Raw genomic sequence first — 22,059 nt, forward strand, 5'->3', positions numbered from 1 at the left:
AAGTAATGGTAATATACTTCAATTCTAAAAGTTGAAAATAACTGATACTACTTCTAGTAAAGTAAACAGTAAAACCCAGCAAAGTAAAAAACAAAACAAAAAACAGTAAAGCTACTGGCTATAATTTTATCTCCACCTCATATCCCCAGTGAGGGATTATCTATGTGGGTACTGAAATTTATTTTAGCCACAGAGATTAGAGCGAAATCCAAACAGTTTCTCTTTTATAAATCCCAGTACAGCTTATTGTCACAGACTCCATTGCCCTGAGACATTCTTCACTCTCATAAAGGTGTTTTATTAGTGAATTTCTTAAACTCCTGCTATAGGATATTAAGAGTTCTTGCCAGTAAGGTATTAATTTTAATTGGATAAGTAATCCCAGAAAGTCAAAACAATCAGCAAAATCCGGGCATTATGTGCCACAGCAGTATAATTTTAAAGCTTATCTGTATATATACACCTCTTGTTGAGGTGGTACCCAGATTTGTTGTGTGGTAAGCAGGAACAACTGCAAAATTGGACTTCACCTTTTCTTCCTAGGAAATGACAGAAGCAAGAAACTGCTCTATGGACTAACAGAGCTGAAAGGATAGAAAACATGGACACAAAAGGTTTAACCACTGCACTAAACACTTAGATTAAGAAAAGTTTCCCTACAGAGTAATTGAAAATCATGAGTTCGGGGCACTGCGTGATGTGCAGATCAGTGCATATTCAGAGCAGAAGGCGCATGGAAATCCACCAGAAAAATCTCTGTGAGCGTAACACTGAGAAGGGGTAAAAGCCCGTCAAGCTCTGCCTGGAGAGCAGATGCCCTGTTTGTGGATGCAGGAGCTAGAACTGCCTTCTGATATTTGTTTCTTTTGCATGCAAGAAGCACAACCCCGTTTATTTTCTTAAAAAAAAAAAACATCCTGTGGCTTTCTCTCACAAAGATCTTACTCTTATTTATTTGCTAATCACTTACAGTCCATTGGCAATAGTTGCTTATACAACTACTGTGAAATCCTCCTTGAAGCTCTTGGCTTAGCTTCTATCACATATATTTACTTTAGAAACATGTTATGTTGTGGTTCTTCCTCAGTTCCTTCCTTCCTTCTTTGCTGCAGCTGCTCAGAATCCCCTTCATACAGGCACGCAGGAGACAGATCTGAGCACGTGCTCAGCTTTCCTTCCACTTGGTTGCTGTGCTGATCCATCGCAGAGATCTGGACACTGCTGTTTCCTCTTTGCAAAAGGCTGGGTTGGCAAGTGAAAGCCTCAGGAAGCAGGCTCTGGTTTAAAAAGAATCTACCTTATTTACAATCCACTGGTAGCTTCATGGAAATAAGTGAAAGCAAAATCAAATTCTTTATAAAGAAATAGTCATATTCAGAGTACGCAGCTGGATTGCATTGGTGCTGCTGGCATGGCTTGTCTTGTTTTCCTAGAATTTCAACATTTGGCTAATGCTCCTTTCCCATTAAAAACAAAATGCACATCACCAAGTACTCTTACTCAGTGGTTTCTTATTCATCAATCAGAAAAAAAAATGCACACAGTGGGAAACCTGCCCAGGAGGATTGGGTAATCAGCACAAAGATATAATGGTGACAGACTAACAGCTTAGGACATAAAATGTCCTGGAAGTAATTACAGGGATGTTGTGACATGACTGTTTGAGAGGTCAGAGGGTTATCATTCGTAATAACGCATTGCACTACTGTGTGCTCATGGTATTGAAGAGTTAACACTGTTTATCCTAATGTGGACAGAACGTTTGAGAAACTGGAGGATCGGTGGTGACGACTTCCAAAGATTTAAGGTAAGCAGAAGAAAGGCAATGCTCCCCCCCAGCCGAACTCAGATCTTTGAATAAAACCAGATGGCTGCCAAATCAACAATGTCACTGGGATCTTTATCTCTCCAAAAATTCTCTCTTGAGCAGAGATATAATTTCTGTTATGAAATGTTATTGGTTACAGCTTCTCTGTAACCTCAGAGTAGCTTTCTCAGACTGTCTGCAGGATTGCCTGTGTTGGCAGATGTGCTTCAAAGGAGTAGTTCACACTGTTAGCTGCATTTCCTTGAGTATCCTACATAAAGAAAGCTTTTTGTCACAGATCTCTGAGGTTTACATATTTTGCTGGAGAATATTTGGAATAGGAGAGTCAACTATCAATGTAATAAGGTTACATAGTTACATAATACACTGTGGTTACACATAGCAGTGAAGAGAAACCCCCCAACTGGCTGTGTGGAACGCAGGATTGTCACGCTCGTGCAGATTGCAAACGTGCAGGAATGTGCACGGATGTGAAAATTCACTTGCTGATCTGGCAGACTTGAAGAGAGGGGTCAGAAGAGGAGTAAACATTATGCTCACTTGGTGAGATATTGAGAAAAGGCCTGAACTGAGTATAAATGATGTTAGTGCAAAGAAAAAAACTTAGGGGCTTTAGGCACATTTTAAATTTAGGATAATTTAAATCGAACGATTCATACCTGGGAGTTTGACATTCTGTTAGTGCAACGTTTGGGTTACTACATTAATATGATGGATTTTAGAATATTAAACACATGAGCTACTCTAATACAAATTTTGTTTTTTCAATTGCATATCTGAGTAGCACACTAATACCAGAAGCTTTTCTGAATAACTGCTGGCTGAAATAGAGTGTATGAGCAAGAGCTCCTGGAGTTTTTCAGTGGCCTGCATGAATTCAGTTGTGATTTTGGTTCAGTTCACACAAGATACTTTTCAGCATTTTTAAAACTGACTTTTATTTTTTGAAGACAGTGAGAGGAAAGAACAGAGAAACTTGAGATTTAGATTTCACTGCACTAGTTTCCATTTGGTACAAACTGATAATGTGACAAGCCACCCTCTTCTCCCAGCACTTTCCTGTGGTTAATGTGCACCTACAGACCTGGTGACCCACCGCCTGGCCTGGGTGACAACGGGGTGCCGAGGTGCTCATCAAGTGATGCTGTGCAAGAAAGATTGTGGTGATTCTGGTGCTGTGTTTGGTGTCTCTCCTCCTGGCAGTACTAGAAGGCAAGTGGCACTCAGATTTTTATCCTCTTACAGAACATGAAACTGTTCTTGTCAAGAAGGGCTGCCGCTCTCCTCTGTGGTAGCAGTCGTTGCTCAGCGACCACTGCGAAAAGCTGCTGTCAGTTTTATGCAATGGGTTCAGGTAGAGTTCAAAAAAATCTGTCAGAGTTCACAAAATCAGTGTGGCAGGAACATGCTGTTTGCTCATCATGCTGTTTAATTGCCTGTCTCTCATTATGGATGGCAGGATGGAGTTGTGATTCCGAAATCTTAGGCTGTGCCCTTCCATCCTCCAAGGAGATCAAGGAGACAAGGAGAAAGAGCTGGCAGATAACATATCCAGTGCTGCTCTAGGCTTTTCCTAGCCCTCACCATAATGGCACAATATGACTGCTACAAAGAAGGTTGTCACTTAATTTTCCTGGAGATAAAGCCTCTTTCTGGATCCTATTCTACAGCTTTAGGGATACTGCTTAGGGATCACTGAGATTCCCAGAGTCTTGTGCAAACTGTTCATAGCCATGGATGATACTGATTTTCCTTCAATTCAAACCACTGCTGTGACTACTACATACCCCCCAGCAGAGCTTTGCAGCTGATCTGCCTTGGCTGACTGGCCAAGGTGGCTTTTGGCCAAGAACAACTTTGGCCAATGGCCAGGATCTACTGTCAGACCTTTCTCCTTGCGATATATCCCGAGGAGAGCCATTTATAACCTTTATTTTTCAGGCCCTAATTTACATCCTGTGTTTCTCCACCTGATTACCATGGATATTGAACATGCACACAACCAAGTTCGTTAAGTTCAGTGTCTAGTCCTCCTGCTTAGCTTCTTACGTGTTGCATCGGGTACTATTGCTTACTAGTCTCCTGGGAAGGCTGCAGTGATGGAGTACTTACTGTTTGTTAAGTGCTAAATTTCATTAGAATATATTTTTAAAAATCCTCTATCTGCCTACAAAATCTCCCCAGATTTTGGTGACCAGGTACTTTCCTCACAGAAAAGCTCGGAGGAGAATAAAACCTCTGTGAAAGCAGACTACCTTCCTGTTTATACCAATGTGCACCAGAAGTATGCAAAATAAAGAAGTGTTTGCTTTTTCCATTTGGTAGAGAGCTTACATAAGTTATGGCGATAACTTAAGAGATTTGTTTTGGGCACTCGTCTGACATATGCTTATCTTAGTATATATATGAACAGTGAAAACTCATGTTGATAGATGTGGCAGTATTGTCAAATGAAAATTTCTTTGTGAAAAAGAATTCTGAAACGTGTTTCTGACTGTTGCAAACCCACAGAGAAGGAGGTGGTGCCTGAAGTCTCAGCCTCCCCTTCTAGGAGAGGAGTAGTTCAGTTGTGAGTCCTGACACACAGGTACTTGCATAATCATCTCTGAAACTAAGTGTTACAAGCTCTGAATCAAGAATAGTGTGGGGAAGCTGGAGCTTTTCCAGTGTCTATAAGAAGAACTGCAGCATTTGATGAAGGGTACAATAGACAAGTATCCAAAAGTGAAAACAGTAAAATCCTAATGTAAACTTATTGGATATTAAAAAAAAAGGTGAATACTGGAAAGCAGAAGCAGAGTAAGGGCACAAATTGCTCCTCATGGCCTATGCCACTGATAAGTCACTACATTTTGGGGTGGAAATTTCCATTTCATTGTCATCAACCCTTTTAGTGAACATGGATTTGCGTCTCATGAAGGAACTTCAAGTAGAAGTGATGGCAGAGCATTTACTAACATATATCATATATATAACATATTTCCTGGCATATTTGCTAACATATATATTTGAACCCACAAATAAGATTTTTTTTTTATAGGGAAAGAAGTCACTTAAAATGTTTAGCTGAGGGAGGAAGTCCCCAGGAACAAGGACTAATTTTAACTAACTTCAGTATGAAGTTTCCAGTACATACTGAAAAAATGCTCAGATCAGCAGTGGGAAGAACACCTCTGTGAGGCAAATCTCAACATAGTGAGTAGTGGAAAAACACATTAGACACTTTAACAGAAGAGGACAAAACACAAAAATATTTTTAGAATTTCAAGTACTAGAATTTTTAAAAACATCCAACTGTTTTCTGATATATTCTGATATGGACGGGGTGTTTCACTGCATGAACAGTGGAAGGGTGAGTGAACCTTTTAGAAGCTCCAGACATCCCGATGAGAAGGGATTGCAGCTGGCTGGTGCTCAGGCTTGGACAGAAGGGGAAGCAGAGCCTCTTCATGGGGTTACTTTCTCATTTAACAGTTTAGTTCAGCTATTTTGGTAATTAGTCTCTTCCTCAGTTCCCAGGGTCTAGTACTAACAGTCCCTTCAAAAACAGGACATCACTGGCAAATATTAGACACTGAAAATGTAATCTGTGGAACTTTGTATAATCAGTATGAACTTTCTGTTTAAATTTTTATCATGTTTTTCCTTCATCAGATGATGTTTACTTTCACCTTCCATGTACTCATGATATAGCCCCTTTTCAATCATTTAAGTTCAGCCAAGTATCCATGTGCTGTGGGGAGGTCTCTGAAATTACCCAACGGTAGTTTCAGCTCAGCTGACAAGCTAGCATTATAGCTGAAGTCCGTAGCGCTGGAGTAGCAGATGATGAGTCTGCAGCTCTCTCACATTTCTAGTCTCCTCCCAAAGCTATTCCTCCTACTTTGATCTTGCTGGGGAGGGCTAAGACTCTGGGGTACTTTCAAGGGGTAATAGTGAACACAGAGGAACCCTGGGAGCTCTGGCCTGGGTTTTGTGTTAGTGTGAGGATGGGTGCAGACAACATCACGCTGCTCCTGCGCGAGGAGGAGCTCCCCAAAACCCTTCTTTCAAAGGGTGGACCTCTGCCTCCATGCTGCACACAGAGCACAGAAACACACACAGAAGTGCAGGGACGCACGTACACATCCTGGACAGGCATGAACAGTCCCTCGGCTGCGCAGGTTCCTCCTGGCATTTGTGGAGGAGCAGAGGGTGACATCGTGATGCCAGGTAGCTCTGTAGCACAGTGAGGTGGGGCCTGAGAAGTCGCTGTGGGAAGCAGACAAGGAGCGCCTGGGCTTTAGGAGCCTGGCGTTTATTTCCTGGCTCCCCATCAGTGTCCAGCACTAATCACCGCCTCCAGCTGGAGTTGTGTTTGATTGCTTGACATCTGATAACCTCTGGGCTAAACTATCTCCAGTGGCAGTATTGAGCTTTTCCACCAAAAGAAACAGCACAGGAAAAGAAAAAAAAAAAAAAAAAGAAAAAAGCTTTCCCTAAGGAATATTGTAAAACTCTATACAGATAATGAAATAAAAAATCCAGTTTTTAGAATACAAAGATGTAATAACTTACAGATTCAATACTCTCTCTTCTTCCTGATCATTATTATACTGCAAATGCAGGGAAACAGGTCTGAGGTCTGGTTAATGCTCTTTAAAAGTGCTCTTTAAAACTGAATAAAATTCAGAGGATTTTACTTCCTCTTCGGATATACATACCAGAAGATTAGGTATTTCTGCTCATCAATAGGGCAGTCTTTTAAAGATCTACATAATATCGGATGATCTTTTGCTTTACATGTGAATATTTTTCTCTGCTATAAATAATAGAATAGTGAAAACATCCTGCACAGTTTACTGGAAGGGCGGAAAAATGCATTCAGTATAAACATATAAGCAAATGGTCTACTAAAATAAAGCTTCCACCAAAGTAATATATTTTCGAAAGCATTTTCAAATTTTATTTGTAAGAATGACATATGGAATGTAAAGCATGTTCCAGTAAGGAAATATATTGTGTTTTGGTCAGTAAATGTACCTTGTATATTTTCTTAGCTCTGTTTGCCAAACCAAATTCCCCCGACAACTCAAACTGCTGCAACACTGTGAGTTAACACTCAACGACTGTCACAGAAAAATGTGCCAAAGATGTTTAATCACTAAATATAGGGGAAAAAAATCTCCATGACCTACTGACCAGACATTTCTTGGCAATCGCTAATCAACCGTGTTAGCCTTTTATTGTCTATCCTACCATTATCTTCCAGGAAAGACCCGAACAAGAGGTCAGCGCAGCTGCAGTAGGTGTAAGTTCATTTGTTTTCTTCCGGGCAGTAGGCTGCAGCGAACAGGCTGTTCTCATCTGAACGTGGAAGGCTTCAGCTAAATTATTTGGCGTGTTTATTTACTTTGGACAGCCAGAAGATAAGGATAGTTTCTGGTGGGGTCATTTTTGAGAATAATTTTCAGTGCTTTCTAGGAGCATTCTTCCTTTTTTTTTTTTTTTTTTAAGTTCCATAGTTGGTAAATTGTGAACTGCTTCACTGAAACTTTGCAGAAGCAGGACATTAAGAAAAGGTACCTGGTTAGTATGCATTTAGACTGTCTCTGTTCAGGGAATACTATTTTTACCTCTGCATATGCAATTACATATACATTCTTTTCCTGAAAATAAAAGACTATTTCTTGGCTTAAGGACTCAGGGCAAGGAGGAACTCTCTTCTTTTCTAGAAATATACGAGCAAAAAAGAAGGGGAAATGGTAGGAAGAAATCAGGTGACAGTGGTCTCCTGTCATGCAAACTAACTGTGTAGAATGGAGGCAATGGTAGTGTGTGCTTGTAGCTTCAAGTGACTGCTTCTGAAATCCTCCATGTTTTAATGCGAATTTTGTTTGAAAGATGTTGTTTTCTTTGAAAAGGGTTCATTGTTCAACTTTTATGTGATTTTGCCAAACCATTACTAACTGCTGGAGCAGTGGGTTTGTTCTAGGTGATCTCCAGTGTTCCCATCCAAACTCAGCTGTTCTGTGATACTGTGAAGAGGAAACTCAGAAGGCTGTTTTCTGCCTTTCTGGTAATCGAAGTGTCTGCTTAAGATTTGGGGGTTTGTCTCTCCCTCTCTCTCTTGCTGTGTTCATGCCTTTATGGAAGCCAATACAGGCTGCTCCTTCAACCCCGTCTCCAACAGGGAGGCCCTTGAGGGCTTTAGCCGGCAACCAAAGAAGAGTTGCTTTAGCTCTTAGGTGATTGCCAGGAGGGCCCCTCAAGCTCTTCTGATCCCCAGGCAGGGAAGGTAGCCCTCCCTTCGCTCAAAGACAATAGTAGCAATGGAGATCTCCTTCTACTCAAGAAAAAGTGAACCAGCACCAAAGAGCTGCCTGTCTTCTGAGACAAACCATTTGGTAATAAAAAGATCAGTTTTCCCTGGCAACAAAAGGTACACGGATTTGACCTCCCAAGGCCTTGCTTGCAAGGCTTTATGCTCTTCTCTCCCTTCTACACAGCACCCATTTCCAAGCAATCTGTTAAACAGTGAAGTTTACTTCCCGTTCCCCAGAGTGCTTACTTGTAGCTCCCTGTCTGCAAAGACAAATCTCATTCTGGTAATGTCGACACTGACGTAGAGGATTAGCCTGGAGTCTATTCCCTGCCAATTACAGCTGTATGTGCCACCTTTTCCCTCTTCTCCCCGAAGGCTGCACCAAAGCCATCTGTTTTGTACCACTGTTTTTTCATCAGGAATAATGCCCTAAACTCTGTGTTAAAACTTAAATCTTCTAGGAATTGCTTTTTGAACTGCCTCATGTGAGACAGCAGGGAAAGGCGCAAAAGAAGAGAGAATTTGTGGGTTGCATCTGGTGCACTTTGAGAGCGGAGAGGCATGAGTGGGGCCCTGGATTGCTGTGCGTAGCAGGGATAACCCTCTGGAGCACAGCACCCGTCAGCTGCACTTCTGAACAAGCTCGGGGCGTTTTGGTGAGGCTGGACTGAGCCCCACCAGTCTGGTGCCAAGACAGAAGGTGCCAGAGTTGTCTTTCCTTTAACAGCATGCTTGTATTGCACCGTACTGGACAGCTCAGCCTCCAGGAGCAGGTTGCCTGTCAGACCTGGGCTTTTAACATCTGTGGATTTCAGTAAGAAGCTCGAGTTTTACATCATTTGCAAAATTCAGGCTTTGAACTCTGGTATTTGGATTAGATGTTTACATATATACATATATATCCTATTTCTTGTTTGTAAAGTTCCCTTTTCACTACATTGCTTCAAAGCAGCTGTCATTGCACCTGTTTATTTTCTGTCTGATGCTCCCTGTGACAAATAACAGCCATCCTTTTATTTTCAATCATTACTGAAAGATAACTGGAAACTGCAGCTACTGGGACATGGTTATCTTTTCTTTTACATGAGGTTTTTCTTCTACTGTGACTCAGTGAGAGAAACATTTATGCAACTAATAAAACATAAACAAACATAAACAGAAATACCATGTTCTTGTTGGATGAGTTTTTGGGATAGAACTAACATAGGGTGCTGCTGATACCGAGATGATGGCAAAAGGGGATTATTATTCCCCCCCACACTGCCCACAATGTGCTTTCCTCCCAAAGTATGCTCTTTGGTTGATACTAACAACCCTTTTCATGATCAGAAACAGGGAAGTCTACTGGGTTATAGAAGCAAAATTTGGATAAAAATACTGAAGTTAGTAAAGGCTGGCATCTTTATCAATCCCTGTGAAAGGACAGTCTTGCAACTGTTTAGTCAAAGGCTATCGCACTTGCCAAGACTCTTGTGTTAACAGCAGTGAGTTTAGATTTTCTTCATCAGTTTGATGATCAAAGTGATGAAGTAATGACTAATAACTTAGGTCTGTTCAATCTTGTTCTATGAATATAACAATATATAGTTGCATATTTCATTGAGGAATATCAAATATTAGGTGAAAAAGAGATATAAATCTGAGAGTGCAATAAAGTTATGAACAGTCAATGCTACGGTCCTGTCTGTCCCACAAGGATTAGTATTTCATTGTATTTTTTGGCTTGCAGAAGTCATAAAACCCACAAATGCACAACGTAGAAAATATTTCAAAAATAAAAAGTCAAAAAATCTCACTTGCTAAAACTGCCTTTTATTTACAGTATCATTTTAATCTTAAAAACTTACTTTTAATGGCACACAGCTTTCAGAATCATCACTTTGCTTCTGAAAACTGGATAATCCCCCCATCAATTTGTGCTTGTCTAGTTTAGGCTTTTCAATCATACAGAATATCTGACTCTATCTTCCTATTTTTTGTCAAAAGTTTAACAACACAGTGCTGCAGCAAGATTGCATGTTATGAGGATCCTACTCACAAAACAGATTTACAGCGCAGTAAATACTAATTCATTAATTCCATCATAAATTAAAACTGTAATGAAAATGTTTATATAAATACACAGTGTAGCTTTTGTGATCTTATACCATTTCCTTCTTGTTTGTTCATTTATAGCTCAGTTCACAAGAGCATCATTAGTGCAAATTAATAAGATTTTACTCCACAGTTATTTTCTAAGAGCTCCGAGATGTATTTAAAATGATGTGCTTGAGGCCAGCATAATGAGTTAGTTTTCAGTGTCTGGTTTGATGGGGGATTTCTCAAGGTCTTCTGCTTCAGCGTTTGATTTCTTCTGGCTTGGGATAGCAGGTAGGACCCGACTTGGTTTCAGAGCTTCTCCTGATAGACCAGGTAAAAAGGAATGTAGTGAATGACTCTGGGAAAATCCTCTTCTCTGGGACCTGGAGGTTTGGGCTGCTGGAAGAAAAACTGCCCCAGTTCTTAAGGAATTTAAAGGCAGGGAGTTAGACTTCTTAACACCTTGAGGAACTTGATTAGATGGTAGCTGATCTGGAGAAAAAAGAAAGAGTGTTCAGACAGTGAGAAACATGGCATTTACAAGCTTCACATCTTTCAGTATTTTTTTCTTTTTGGATGAGTGAGCAAAGAAGAATTTAGTAGTTGTTTCAATTTTTGTGTAACCTCCTAATCTAGGAAGCTCTAGGTTACTTTTAGTAAACTTTTCACTATATATATATATATTTAATTCTGGTTTCTTATCTGAGATTATCTGAGCTTATTTTCATTATTTCATTATTTTCATTATTTTCCTATGAATATACTTATTTCTTTCATAGTTTTTCAGAGTTTATTAATGATATACATTCCTGAGTTTGTGTGCTTATAATACACCCTTAACGTGATTCTTCAAAACCATTTTTATTCTCTCTCCTTGAAGTTATTTTCACCCAGATTCAATTTTATTCATGAATTGTTGTTTGATTTGTTTGTGCTCTGCATTTCATTAATATCCTATGTCATCTTATCATCCATTTTTTTACCTTTTCTAGATGGTTTATACCAATTACCACTGGTCTTTTAATCATGATATGCTTCAGTCCTGTATCTGTTATTCCTATACTGCCTCCCATAGTATCTTGCATTCGGAGTTCCAATTCCTCCATTTTTTTTTCCACAAGCTCTTCACCTCCCTGTGCAAACAGTACAGTTTTTCCAATCTAACCATATCAGAGTTCCCAAGTAGAGTAAGTGCTATTTTGGCTACGGAATCTTCCTTGCCTTTTTTGATGTTAATTTTTCCTTGGTTGCATTCTCATTACATCAGCCTTTTCTGCTCCCCTTCTTCTGTCATGCTGAATGTATGAGAGTCTGTTAAGGTTTGCCCCCGGGAGGATGGTTCTAGGTTCATCCTGCCAGTCAGGGCAGGCTCCAGAATGTTATTTGGATTATCTGGCTAACTTGGTGGCTCCATCATTTAGGACTACCCACAAGTGCTTCCTAGTGGTCCAACAAGCTCCTCTCTGAGTCACCTGCTTGTCCTCAGACTGCTGCCATGCTTTTGTCTCAATTCTTTACAGGCAGGAAGAATCCTGCTATAAAAAAACTCTCAAAAAGACATCTTTTTCTTTCTGTCATTATCATTCCACCTCCTTGAGTCTTCATGTTTCCACTTTTTTCTGACATCCCCTTTGTTTATTCCCTTTCTGTAATCTCTGACAGAAATTTTCCTGATGTAGATTCTGGTAAATTCCACAGAAATGAGGATTGGACAAGGGTATTCTCTCTTATGTCTATGGAAGTCTTGTGTAATTCCAGAAAAATGTGTTCAATTAATCTAGATTTAGACTGGGTTAATGGAGGATAAACTGATAAATGATCTCATTTTTTATTAGAAATGAAAGACCATATAAGCAATTGGTATGAACTTGGTAGCTACTAGAGAAAATGCATCTATGATAAACTGGACCTCACAAATCCCTTTTAATCTTTAAGTGCTCCCCCTCAAAAATAAAACAAAAAACAACAACAACAAAAACACGTTAAAGCTTCAACACATTTGAGGAACTCATGGATTGAGTAGTTGATTGAGGGTCTGGAGGGCTGTAGCAAAAGGAAAGGAGAAAGAAGAAAAGAGGGAAGGGAAAGGAAAGAAACGGAAGGGAAGGCAAGGCAAGGGAACTATCTATATGGATAAATCCTTTGTGATGGGCTTAACTAGGGAAGAAGAAGGGGAGAGGTGAAGAGAGGGGAAGGGGAAGGGGAGAGTGGGGGAGAGGAGGGCAGAGGAGAGGAGAGGGGATTTGGGGAGTTTCAGATTACTTAACCAAACCTTCAAACCTATAAAAACTTCCTGCACTTAATGTTTCTCAAAAGTGGACCTCTGAACCTATGATATCTGCCTTCTCACTGCTCGTTAAGCAACGCCAAAAAGAATGACGGGGGCACTGGCTCAGTGAAAGTGAGAAATTATGTATTTTTAACAAGGAAGGAGAGTTAACTTTGCCACAAATTATAACAAGGAAAACAAGGTAGATCCATTACAGTGACATGAACACAGAGCTAATGGGAGAAAGGCACTCAAAGGGTAGTTCTTTCAAAAGAGAACCTGTGGAGGATTCATTGCATTCATAAATAGTGTAGATGAAAGGTGCACTTAAAAAAATCTGAAGATGGCAGTAAACGTGGAAGGTTGCAAAGACCCTGAAGGACAATTTTATAATGGAAGAAAATCTTGATAAAGAGGAGATATTATAAGAAATACAGATAATAAAACTCAACAAAGACAAATGCAAAGCACTGCACTTAGGAAAAACAAGAAAAATCACAAGCCACCAAAAACCCAAATGCAAAATGGGGAATAACTGGCTAGAGAAGTAACTGCCTTGCAGGTAACTAGACACACAGACTGTGTCCGAGTCAGAAATGGCGTGCAAAAGTTGAAGCAGAAACCCTACAGCTTCCCTAGCTTGGCGAAGCAATCACACCAGTCTCGTTGTACAAGCCCCACTGCGCCTATAGATTTACGTAGTGGGCACTGGCAGAGCTCTGAGGCTCTGTGGGTTTGTTTTGTTTTTGTTTGTTTGCTTGTTTTTTACTAGATACATGCTGCAAAAGAGGCTGAAGTTCTTCTTGTCACTTGCTCATGTACTATCATATACTCGCTTTGACATTCACTATGTATTTAATAGGAGCAGTAACTCTCTAAGACTCACCAGGTTCCTGTTTGGGGCAATAATCAGAAAAAATTGAAGGTTTTTTTTTCCCTTTTCAGGCTAATTTCAATGCACAATTCAAGTTGTGATGGCTTGAACAGGCAGTCCGGAACTAAAGCTGCCTGGCATTTGGCAATTCAGTGTAATTCATGGGTCATATTGAAGGTTCATTCATATTCAGTAGTAGTTCGGGAAGTGGCTTAGTTCTCCTTTGTAAAAAAAAAAAAAATAGGCCATCAATCTTTAGCTTGTAATGAGTTTGTCAGGAGCAAGTACAATAGCTCCGTTCATTATAGAGTATTTTGTGTTCTTTGAAATTGTGGCATGAAAAACAAATGCATATTGAGAGGGTCACCTGCTACTCTCTCTGGAGCATAAGCTCATGTTCATCCATGTGAAATTTCCACCAGTGTGAAAAATCTGCAGAATCCTTCTGTACTGGATAAATCCTTTGTGATGGGCTTAACTAGGGCATAAGTAGTTCGGTGTAATCTCCCCTGATGCACCGAGTATTCACCACAAACCGATGTTTCTTTAAAGAAACGAAGAACAGCACCCAAATTCCACTGTTGTCCATCTGTTCCTGCACACTGTATGTCGGACTCGCAGCTTAGGAGGACCTGGAATGATTTCAGGACTGGGTACAGGAATGACTTTAGGATCTAGTGACATGTAATGACAGGTATTAGATTTGTACTGCAACTTGCGAGTCTGGATCCAGACCTGGGATCTGAGAGGAGCAGAAGCCCAGTGGTTGTTCCCCATAAAACCAGAAGCTATACACAGGAAAAGTGTCTGCAGTAATTCATATTCAGAGGGTGGAGTTGGTCACCCAAGGAAGAATGATGTTCAGGGAAACTTTTTTGCTCAGCAGTGACTCAGGAGTGAGTAAACCACAGAGACAGGAGTAGTTCAGTCTGGGCAGCATTGCCCCCACACACTAGTAGTGCTGACAGGAGGTCTTACCCAAACCCCACACACCAGTAGTGCTGTTGGGAGGCCTTGCCCAAGCCCCACACACCAGTAGTGCTGTCGGGAGGCCTTGCCCAAGCCCCACACACTAGTAGTGCTGTCACGGAGGCACTGCCCAAGCCCCACATGCTGTCCCGCAGGAGGGATGGCTCTTAGGCTCTCTCCCTCCTCAAACTGTGTGGATCATGGTGTCCTTCCGCAGTCAGGAGGGCGCTGGGTGGGATCCTTTGCTGTGGACTTTGGAAAGGAGACACTTCAAATCGTGAGGAGTAATGGCCAATGCAATACTGATCCCAGTATTATTAAATGCTGGTCTGAAACAGGTTTATTGTTTAATAGGCGATAACCTCACCATGGTTTCAGACCTTGTGTACCCCATGAAGAAGCAAGAGCTCTCTAAAGTCCTGTCTTTGGGAAATGTTTCTGGCACTATGCGCGCTGTGTGTAATAGCAATAACTTAGCTGTCCAGAAGAGAGTTGCATAATGCGATAGGAAGTGTGTGAGTGCGGGCGGCGCAGCACGCAGGCTGACGGATGCGGGGCCCCGCCGGGGCGCGCAGGGCACCGCTTGGCCCTGGGAACATATGGAGGGCGGCTCTCTGTGGAAAGCGTTTAGTCACCCAAAGCCACACAAATGTTCTTTCCCTTGGGTAGTGTTTTATTGTTATTACCAGCTTTCTAATGTGTATTTTTAAAGGTTTTTGCTTGGAGGTTAAAGCATCTCTTCCTTTTTTGTTGCCCTTCCTTTTTTGGAAGGTGTTTCTTCTTTCTGTTCATTTTTAACTAGTTTCAGTTCTCCTTCTAATTTATGCTTATTTTATCTTTCTAGCTCCCTGATTGCTCTTTTTAACTGGTTTAGTTGCAAATTTTTAGCAAACAGTGTAACAGAAATATTAGAAAAAAATGAAGTGTTTTTCTTTCACTCAAACGTCTTCGCATGAAGCATTTTCCTGGATAAAGGCTGTGTCCAGGACAGTAATATTTTAAGGGCTGGAAGTATGATGAGTGAAATCTTGGCTCTGAAGTAGTTATTTGGAAAGCTCAAGGACCAAATGTGTTATTTGTGTTAGCAAAGGAGAAATGCCATCTATTTTCCTCAAATAACTTTCCTTTTCTGCTGTTGGCGGCTACTGATGTTCAAGCAGTAGTGGCACCTGGATAAATGCTGTGTTAGTTAATTCCTCCTCTGGCAATGATTATTAGCTGTGATAATTGTATCTTACTTGCAGAATATATTTTTTGGCATGTGACTAGAACTAAAATCCTGCTGTTCGCATATATTACTACAAGAACACTAGTGATTGTGAAATGCCTTTTTTTTTTTTTTTTAGCATTATGCTTACAACTGTGCTTTAGCCAAAAGCAGAGAAGTAGAGAACATTTTTAGCAGGCTTAAAAGTAGAAAGAATATTTGGGGTTTTGAAAGCAGTTAGATCATTTTCTTTTCCTAAGCAAGCAGAGAACAATATCTCAGCACTGACATATCAGTATGGCCTGGCAGTTGTATTAGGTGATCTCCAGAGGTGCCTTCCACCTCAACCACTCTATGATTCTGTGGACAAGGAACATGACCCCCCCGCCCTGTCCCGGCCCCCACAAGCCCTCGGATGTTTCATGTGGGTACTGTCACTGAGACGTGTCTGTACTTACTCTTCTGAGCACAGTGGTTGTGTATGGGAGCTAGGTTGTTCCGAATAGGAGTAAGAACTTTTATTTTGGATTGATCTGAGGACATCTGTTGAAATTTTTCACCTGTGAAATAAAAAGATAATCTATTACCATATGAAAATTTTGTAAATAATATGATTCACAATGGCTTTCATTTTATAGAAGAAAAATTCATTAGCATTACTCAGAAATATATGGGGAACCTAAGACAGAAGAGATTTGTGGGGACTGTTGCTCTGTTCTGCTTATATTAATTTAAAAGAATGACCAGAAATTGTTTTGCTATTCATCTAATAAGACTATTTTTTAATATTACCTTCATGTATATCCTTATCACGATATACCCAGCCCCCTTCCTCCTCTATCCTTTGGAATCCCTGCTATAGTAACTGCTCTTAAAGAGGCATGGTCTATAGCTAGAGGGATATGCTGGATGTGAGAGGACATCTTAAGCAATGGAAGAGATGGAATGATATGGATTTGTTTAGGGAGATGGGTGAAATCCACTTATATAGATCAATTCACTTATGTAATCACATACACTTACGTGTTCCTGAGCTGCGCAAGATAAACCTATGGGAAAAGAGCTGTAGAACCATTTCCTACAGAGGTATGAAATTAATTGTCAATTTGCAGCTGGCCAAACTGATTCATGTGAAAGGGGTTAAAATGGCATTTAAGAGACCAAAAAAACAAAAAAGTAACAGTGAACAGTGCAGTCCTCAGCTCAGAATGCCTTCTGGTCCAAAGCCCACGGCAGTTGGTGGATGCTGGATCAATCTATTGGCTGCTGTGTATAAAGCTGATGAGTTGTGGTCTAAAGCAGGAAGACTGCTTTTATAAGTCAGAGACTTTCTCTTATTACAGATGAGCTGAGTGTCTAACAGAAATGGTCTTTTTTCTCCTTTTACTACCCTTTGTTTTAGTCTTTAATGCCTCTGCAAGGTTACTGTGAGGTGTGTGTAAAGGTGTGTGTCTTTTATACATGTTGCACAAAGAAATACATATATCAATTCTAAAGCAGCAGAGAATCAAGCTGCTGCTCCCATTAGTACCATTTGAATTATATTGGTTTTATTGCAATACTTGTGATGAGAACTAATGGCTCATTGTGTATGCACCATTAAGGCTTGATGAAGGGAGGTACTTTCTCCTCAGAGGTACATTTATTTCATAACCAGGGATCTCTGGCAACAGAACAGAGTAGAAAGTGTTTGCAAGGCTTTTATGAATGCCTGGAAGAGAATCCTTGTCTAGAGCTCTGGCATCGAGTGCAAGTATTCTTCTGCTCTTCCTTCCTATCTGCTCCGCATAATATGAAAGAGGGTTTTTCTTTCTCTAAGGCGTCATCTTTGTCACCCCCAAGAGTGTATTTGTGATGGCATTTGTTTTTGTATGAAATGGAAAGGAAGCATTTTCTTGGTTATAAAATGCAGGACTTCTCTGCATTTTATTAACTGATCTTTTTTACATGTTGTTACTTGATTTTCCTTCACATCTAGATATATAATCCGCCCCATTATGGTGTTTTGTGGGAAAAAGAGTAAATGTTACAATCAATGTTGCCCTGTAAATCAGCCCTTCACTTTGAGAAAGAAACTGCCACGTTGATCAGCTTTGCTCTATTCTCTTTCCTGGCCAAGAAGTCCTTCGTTTTTGGCTATACCCTGCTGCTCATGCCAAGATAAGAGTAATAATAGCCTCTTATTTATTTATTTAGCTTTACCTTTTGAACCAATTAAGAAAGTGCTGGGCTGTGGTACAAATTTACACTAAATATTGCCTTAGACCTGGCAGGTTAGCAACATAGAAGATGAGCGGGTGATGAAAAGCGGCTCCGTATGGTTAGTGGGTGATAAAAGCTACTTGTTCTTGCAGACAGGCCTCCTTTTACCCCTGTCACTTTGAGTGTCTCCATTTGCAGTGTTTTCCCCATGGTAGATGTATGATAGAGCATTTTGCACAAAGAGACGACTGCAAAGCTCAGAATAGCAAAATGCCTCAGCCTGCAGATGCCAGTGCAGTGCTGTGGCTGGCAAGGACTCATCTCCTCTTGCAGTATTGGCAGTAATTTTGGGTCATTGTTCTCCCCAGCAAAGGGCAAAATAAAGTATTTATTCCAAAATACAGCAGCGATGCCATAGTCGAGGCCTCACTGCTACCTACAGCAGCCTCTTCCTTTCGAATCAGTGTCAACTCTCAGCTAGTAAATTGACTCATCTTTCATTTCAGGAGCTCAGAAAACAGAACAAAAAAACCCTCTAAAACCCCATCTTTATGCCAGCTGTCTTAGCAGCAGTAAGCACAAAAAACCCCTCTGACTTTAATAAAAAACACGGACATATTAGGTAATCAAAACCATGTCAGCTGAGAAAATAAGTTGTAAAGTGAGTTCTCCTAGATTACTGATACGCTTTGGCCTGCCGTAGGTATTCAGTGACTAGGAAGTTGCATTTATCCACTACAGCCATGACTTGAGAAACAGGGTATTAACACTTCAGTGCGCATCAAGCACCAGATGTTCTTCCCCTCAGGTGGGCTGCAGCAGAAAAGCAAAGCGGGAGGAAACGCTGGTGTGGAAGGGCTGGTGCTGCTGCTGGCGGGGCCGGAGCCACCCTTGCTTTGCTCCCGAGCCCTCCCTCCGTGTCCTGCGGTGCCTGCCCTGGCATCCGCAGCCCCCAGACCCACACACGAAGGCTGTCCAGGTGCGCGGCAAGGCAGGCGGCTCCCGCGGCCGGCGCAGGTGGATTTAAGCCACGCACAGAAGTGTGAAGAGGGATAAGCGGCTCTTTTTATCACAAACACTGTAAGACAATATCTGGGTTGTGCAATGTGTTCCTGTCAGATGCTCTCTGTCTGTTTACATACTTTTATTTTACTCACTTCACTGGAAGCCCTGTATGCCAGCTACGGGAAGCTTTTTATTTTTGGAAAGTTTGTTAGAGGGAGGGAGTACACAGAGAACTTGCAGCAGACTCAACCTTTTTTTCTGAAGCAAATAAACTATCAGAGATAGAAGGAGTTATTCTTCCTTTGCACAAAGGCAGCTCCCATTGTGACCATTAGATTTTCCATAATTTATACGATTTTGTTCTCATCCATTCCTATAGATTATTGTACCTATACTGAGCTTCAATGCCAACTATGGAGCACTGAGCAGATGTGCCTGGATAGGGCTTTTTATCTTAGGAGATTCTTAGAAAACCTCCTGTCCTTCCATCCAGAACAAATGAGGATTTAACTATATCGTATTCTAGATTCTGAAGAAAAGTCTGTAATCTTAGCTTAAATAATGCAATATGTTCTTCCCCATCAAATGTATTCACAACCTACCAGGTAATTCCACTGAGAAATGTTTTCCTATAGTCATCCTCAGGCCTGGTTCATCCGGTTTAAGTTCATTCCTCCTACTACTGTCCACAAGAATGATCCGAGATGTCTCAGCCTCGCTGGGCCCTGCGATAGTTTGGTGCAGAGAAGCCCTGCGGGTTTTCCTGTCTGCCACACGTGAGCCTCACGCCAGAGCTCAGGGAAGAAGCAGCTTTGCTGGAGCAGTCCACCACCTGCAGCCTGGGGTTCGTGTGGCTGGGTGAGTGGCTGAAGATAGCACAGTGAAAAGACCTACAGACCACGTCTATCAACTTCCAGGAACCCTCTTATTCAAAAAGTGGAACTTTTTGAATAGCTCTCTTTCATTTTTACCCTGAAAACTTGCTTTCAGACTTTACTTGCACAATGTAAAATCACTTGGCATTCTGAAATTTCCTTTTCTGTTCTCATTATTAGAGATGTGAGCAAAGGTCTGCTGCTTGGTAGGTCTCATTGCTCAGAGGGCAATGCAGTTAGCACTAGCATCCCGAGCGCAGAGTGATCTGGCCTAACAGAAAGGGTTTCTCCTCTTCTTTTCACTGGAGGACAACTGCTGATCTGTTGGGGTAAGAGTGGATTAACTTCTACTGCATAACGTTTGCCCTTAGTAATGGCGTTCTGATGGCTTGGGGGATTGCTTTCACTTGCTTCATTTTGTTTGAGTATCAGGGTGGTTGGAAGGCATGCTAGCGCATGTTTAGTTTTCAGCATGTGACTAATCCTAGTGGAGATGAAGCTGGAGACACTGGTATGCTGAAGTAAATTTCTGCTTAGAGGCCAGCCAACCAGATTCTTTTAGACATGGATAAGAGTCAAGCTCAGTACTAGATCCCAAATCCTGCCAAGCCCTGGTGCACGGTTTGATTCAGTGTTCTGATGCTCAGCTTCATTGTTGTTCCAATGCGGCTTCCAAACCACAACGTAGAAGAATTTAGTCTGCAAATTTAGCAACCTGAATTCAGCCTCAGAAAAAATACAGCACATTAAACCTGAGCTTTGCACTCAGGAGAGGGAAGGGGGTGACACTCCAGCCTGGAGCCAAAACCTGTCTATGAGAGGAAAGAGGAGTGTGGTGTGCAGCACACGTGGACGCCCTTGACTGGATCCAGAAACCATTCTGAGCACGGCTGCAGGTGTGAGTGCAGCACTCGCCCCTTGCACATCTAGTTTCAATGTTAAATGCAGATACAAGGCAGCAGGCATGGCAGGAGGCACTCCCGTCCACTTCCCAGAGCACCTATGGGACCTGGAGGCACTTCCCTTCCTCAGGTGTGGGTACGTTTCCTACCTACCTGCATTTTTGCTGCTAGGCATAATCAGATCTACTCAGGTCTCCTGTTTCCCACATCTCAGCTCCTTGCATCAGCTGCCAGCCAATGTCCTGTTTATGTATTATTTATACATTTACTACATACAGGGAGAGGGCACTGAAAAAGATATTTGAAAAACAGAAATAACCTATCTCAGACTTACCTATTTTTCTTTATCCAGCTTGCTACATCAGTAGAGATTAAAGGATATGGGAGACAGAGAAGAAAGAAATTACCTGATGGAGAACTGGGAAGTGAGGGGAGGCGAGGAGGGCACAAAAGCAAGTGGTGGGATCTGTCAGAGCTTAAGGCATTTATCAGTTTGTCCGAAGAAGCTCTAGCACAGACTTTGTAGGAGAGTATTTGGTGAGAAGTTGGGTTCCAGGGGTCGTTCAGCAGAGGCTGGCAGCTGCTGCGGTGGTCTAGCAAACTGTGTTCGCTCCTACCCTTTTGAGACCTGCGTGCAAAGTGGTGGCTGCTGGTACTGCTGGAGCAGAGACCGGAGGCCGGGCTCTGGGAAGCCGTTAGGAAAGAATTGCCCACAGTGATTGGGGGCAGTCTCTGCGTTCGAATGGGCAGAAGTCCATTACACTCTGGTTGCTGCTTTTCAGATATGAGGTACCTTTTTGTGTCTGTGCTCCTTCTTTTAAAGTCAGCAGTGGTCATGCAGTCATCTGGAATGTCTTTGCAGTTTGTGTCCATAATGCAATCAAAAGTGGTGATGATGTCATCTACTTCTGAGGTCTCCTCTCCAGGGTATCTGTCTCTGCTTCTGTCTTTCTGATTGGTTTTCTGATCCTCTCTCTTCTTTTTGCAGGAGAAGATGTGGTTCAGCATACTGAATCTTCCTTCTTTCTTTAGGAGTCTGTTGTTCCGAGGGCGAAACTGATAAACTGGCTCTGATCTATTGATAGTAAAAATCAAATTCTGATGTCATTATTTACTAAATAACAAAACAAATATTGCCTGCTTCAGCCCACAAAATCAGGTACATACTGTCCTGATATATTTGCAGGTGTGATTCAAGCAGGCAGAAAGTGAGGACTCTGCATTTATTATTAAAAAAAAATGTGCAAATGGCAACATCTGACTTTTTCTTTTTATGGGGTCCATTGCCTTTATCTCATCTTACGGTGCAGGCTCCATGCAGCTATCAGGAAAAAAAAAAAGTCTTTTCTGGCTTCAGCATCTACCATCTGCAGAATCATTATTTCTAATGGTGAGTCAGGAGCCAATAATAACAAGAAGAGCACGCTGGGATCTTTAAAGCACTTCGTCTTTGTATTATGTCATATTTGGAAAATGGTATTTCCAACAACACAGGCATTGCTAACCCTGTGATAGAGGCAATGTTCAGCCCAGAGAAGTCCCTGC

At 41.5% G+C, this 22,059-nt stretch overlaps 1 protein-coding gene across 1 annotated transcript in view; it reads right to left on the reverse strand.

The window, feature by feature from the left end:
- Positions 1-10,404: 10,404 nt before the first annotated feature.
- Positions 10,405-22,059, reverse strand: part of ANKRD55 (ankyrin repeat domain 55) — a 45,772-nt gene continuing 34,117 nt past the window's right edge. The window contains exons 9-12 of the mRNA XM_088520607.1: positions 21,678-21,680; positions 20,922-21,589; positions 15,989-16,090; positions 10,405-10,703 (exon numbers count right to left, since the gene is read on the reverse strand). Of these exons, the coding sequence (XP_088376733.1) occupies positions 10,420-10,703; positions 15,989-16,090; positions 20,922-21,589; positions 21,678-21,680 (1,057 nt within the window). The 3' untranslated portion in view covers positions 10,405-10,419. The remainder of the gene's footprint in view (positions 10,704-15,988; positions 16,091-20,921; positions 21,590-21,677; positions 21,681-22,059) is intronic.

This window comes from Tinamus guttatus, unplaced genomic scaffold, assembly GCF_059628265.1.
Source record: "Tinamus guttatus ecotype Peru unplaced genomic scaffold, ASM5962826v1 Tinamus_guttatus_pri_ptg000094l, whole genome shotgun sequence".
NCBI lineage: Eukaryota > Metazoa > Chordata > Aves > Tinamiformes > Tinamidae > Tinamus > Tinamus guttatus.